Source organism: Glandiceps talaboti, chromosome 19, assembly GCF_964340395.1.
Source record: "Glandiceps talaboti chromosome 19, keGlaTala1.1, whole genome shotgun sequence".
Classification (NCBI taxonomy): domain Eukaryota; kingdom Metazoa; phylum Hemichordata; class Enteropneusta; family Spengelidae; genus Glandiceps; species Glandiceps talaboti.
The window spans coordinates 17,838,716-17,842,805 of NC_135567.1; the positions used below are offsets into that span (position 1 = coordinate 17,838,716).

Consider the following 4,090-nt stretch of genomic DNA (forward strand, 5'->3'; position numbering starts at 1 on the left):
TCTGTGTATTTGTATCACTTTGTCCCCTTAGCCACTTTTTATGTATTGGTTTTATTTTGTTATGTAGCCACTTTTTTGTGTATTGGTGTAACTTTGTCCATGTAGTCACCTTTATGTATTTGTGTAACTTTTGTCCACGTAGCCACTTTTTGTGTATGTGTATGTGTATGTGTATGTGTATGTGTATGTGTACTAGTATGTGTATGTGTAACTTGCCCTACGTAGCCACTTTCTATGTATTTCTGTAACTATGTTTACGACCTATGCACGTGTATAACAGTATTCACCTATTTCATTTATTGTGGTTTGGGTCGTTGTATCAATCATAAACAGTGAATACAAATATGAAAATGGGCTGTGATAAATTATGACATTATGCATGGCAAATATATACACCACATCAACAAATATTTGGAGTTACGTTGGGTATTTTTAAGCTACTTATATCATAGAGAAAAACTATTGTGAAACTAAATCATCACTGTGACAGTGCATTTAGTACTTATTAGTCCCGTCTACACGGCACTAAAAATCCTACCTGAGGTAGGATTCAGGATAGTTTGAAGCCCGTGTAGACGCAAACGCGTCCCAAACCTGTCCTGAAACCGTTCTGACTTAGGACACCTTTGAGAGGTTTCCTGAAACCCTCCTGACTTCGTCCTATGTACTGTCAGGACGTAAGGCGCGTCATCTCCGCTGTTAACCTTCCTACGTGTAGACACAAATCTATCCTACCTCAGGTAGGACTTGGGACTGCCTCAGGTAGGACGACCTACGTGTAGATTATTATTATCAAAGACAATTTCTTGATTTGATGACATTAATTTATTTTTGCATTTAGGGCTACAGAAAGATTTCATTAAAAGTGAAATTCAAACCCCAGATCGAGGAGATAGGGTCACAGTGTTCCCTACTACGAGAACTTTAGATTTTTTTTATCCTGCATTGAACTATTGATCTTTTTGCCCCGTATTGTAGATCATACTATATGAACTGTTGAACTTTGTGAGTGATGACGTCATTGTCATTGGGTTGTCAGTGGCCGAGTGGTTAAACCACTTGCCTCTTACCACTGTGGTCGGGGTTCGAACCCATTCAGGGTTTGATTAAATTTACCACACTGTAAGTACGAAGAGTGTCGTTCAGTTTGACTCTACCAAACAACGCAGGTTTTCCCCGGATACTCCGGTTTCCTCCTGCACTAACACTGAACTGAACCCATGAGGGATGGCCCTCACTGGACTTCTTGGGAGACAAGTGTTTATACACTTAAAGAACTATCCAGTATAAATAAAAATAAAGAAACAAAGATTATTAATATTTTATTCATACTTCTTGAAAACGCCTCACGGAGCGAATCTAGTCAAAGATCATCCAGTCGTTTTTTTGCTGACTTTATAGAAGTGATTATTTCTCAGAACATACACACTTTCCTTATTCAGCAAAGATGTGAAGTCTATGAGTCACTGAATACAAACCATCAGCTGATATCGACCGTTTATCCCTGGGATAGCTTTGAAATACACAACTGTCCAGTAATGATGTGTGCGGTATCTAAACAAGTAGAATCTGTACTGTTAGCAAAAAACTGTCAAAATAAGGTAATTCAACCACACAGATTTAGTAACCTAAAATAGAACTATTACTCATAGCTTTAGACAGCTGATAATATTCCCTTGCTTAGTTATTACCATGGCAACAGATTGAGGAGATACGGTTACAATGTTGAGTTATCACCGAGAAGCGAAAACACCATAGAATGTTAACATCGTAAAGCCAATGACCTTGACAATGGGACGCACACAGACTTACCAAATGACATTGACAATGAAAAGCCCATGACATCCACCTTGTCTAATCCATTAACATTCGGTATGTATATTGATCACCCTTTCAACTCAGATGAGCTATAGAGCTACTAAATGAACAGCAAAATCAATTCTTGACAACGCCGTTTCCATTCTGAGTGTTTGTATAGTAAGTGTGAAAGAGAGAATTTTTGGGGTTACACCAAAGATTCAATTGAAACACTGCTCCCCATCCTGAGCAAGTGATAGAAGCAATTTTCAGTTCCAATATCATGAAATCAAAATTTCTTGCTCGAAAGCAGCGTTGTCGTACAAATCAGATCGAGGCTGATAGAGGGCGTGCTTCCCTACGATTCAACACGAAAATGGTCGAGTGTGTTGTTAAGCGTTTTGTCAACCGATGCGACAGAGATTGCAGACCAGTGGTTTCATCGCATCTTCATTGATGACTATATTACCGCCACTCAATCTAAATTACAGTAACAGTCATACACAGTAAATGAACTTGTGCATGTAAGGGGCGGGGAAATTAAAGTCGTTTATGAAATGAAGCTATACATGTAAGTGGGGTGGAAAATGAAGCTATATTAAAGTATGGGGAGAGGAATGGTATATGTTAGGGGAGGGGATATGCACTCAATGGAGATCTGTATGTAAGGGGAGGGGAATGGAGCTGTATTTGTAAGGGGAGGGAAAATGAAGCTATAAGTATGGTGAGGGGAATGGTATATGTAGGGAGGGGTATACATTTAATGGAGGTCTATATGTGAGGGGAGGAGAATGGAGTTGTATATGTAAGGGGAGTCGAAATGAAGCTATAAGTATGGGAAGAGAAATGGTATATGAATTCGAAAGGGGGGGGGGATGAAGCTATAAGTATGGGGAGAGGAATGGTATATGTTAAGAGAGGGGATATATACTCAATGGAGGTCTATATGTGAGGGGAATGGAGCTGTATATGAAAGGGGAGGGAAAGTGAAGCTATAAATATGGGGAGAGGAATGGTATATGTAAGTGGATGGGATGTACCGGTACACTCAGTGGAAGTGTGTGTGTAGGGGTAGGGGAATTGAGCTGTATATGTGAAGGGAGGGAAAATGAAGACGTATTTATAAGTGGAGGAGAAAATAATGCGGTGCATGTAAGGGGAGGGGAATTGAAGCTGTGTGTACCCACTCAAAGATAAATAAGAAATTGCACGTACTACACTTTAAGATAACACATTGGTAATTTCTTGCCACATTCAGTATGAATGAAGTAAACCATCGAAACGTATTGCAATTACTATTGTATAGGAATAAAGAACTAAACTAATAAGACACGGCAACGACTCCCGTGAACAAAATTGGTATTCTCAATTAGCAAGACTTGCAGTTGGTGGCGCTCTTCTTCCAGCAAAGTCAACTTTCAAACCAACTGTATGTACCACTTTCACAGGCTGAAATCTCGAGACCACCATAGGTAGTGCGCCCTCAGCTCTCAAAAGACTAATCACTTTATATAACTTTATGCCAGTCTTGGTCATAAATATACAGTGTACATACAGCATATGCAATACATATCCCGAATAACGCATCTTGCATTAATTAATTGCCGACAATACCCAACTTTTCATTAATTGCTTGAAATACGTCCTTCCATGGACACGCGTTGCCTCATGGGAGTAAGCGCACATTCGCGTTATGCAAATGCATCAAGAGGTCATGAATACTCATGATGTCTTGGTTAAAGGGAGTACACAGTCTGACAGACTGTAGAGGGGTTTGTTTGCTGCATTTTATCAGATATAGTGATAACCTTGAGTGGGGCTAACATCAGTTTGTTAATACGTCACTGATGTACTTTGAGGACAAGACAACTTCTAGTGTCCACCTAGACAGACCTCTCAGCTGAGTTCACCGTCTATCCAGTACAATGACGTCCAAACAGGTTGACTATGTAAACAGATTTATTCTCTTTTTTACCTTTTTAACACTGGGTCATACAGAAGATGTTACAATTGAAGATGCTGGTATCCAATATCCTACAGTGACTACACCACAAGGCTCATACACTGGAATATTAGGAACATTTCAACACAAAGACCTAGATGGTGTGAGACAGGTCAAAGTATTTACTGGTATACCGTACGCAGAACCCCCTGTGGGACCACTAAGATTTAAACCCCCAGTACCAAAGAAACCAGTCGGAAATTGGAATGCTACATATTTCAGAGAAGTTTGTCCTCAATTTTCATTCCCATCGTATGAATCAGAACCAACGAGTGAAGACTGTCTGTTTTT

The 4,090-nt window shown here is 39.7% G+C and overlaps 1 protein-coding gene across 1 annotated transcript in view; it reads left to right on the forward strand.

Annotated features, from left to right (window-relative positions):
- The first annotated feature begins 3,722 nt into the window (after positions 1-3,722).
- The window catches only part of LOC144450089 (acetylcholinesterase-like), a 7,088-nt gene continuing 6,720 nt past the window's right edge, over positions 3,723-4,090 (forward strand). The window contains exon 1 of the mRNA XM_078140657.1: positions 3,723-4,090. This exon is cut by the window's right edge and continues 25 nt beyond it. Coding sequence (XP_077996783.1) covers positions 3,723-4,090 — 368 coding nt within the window.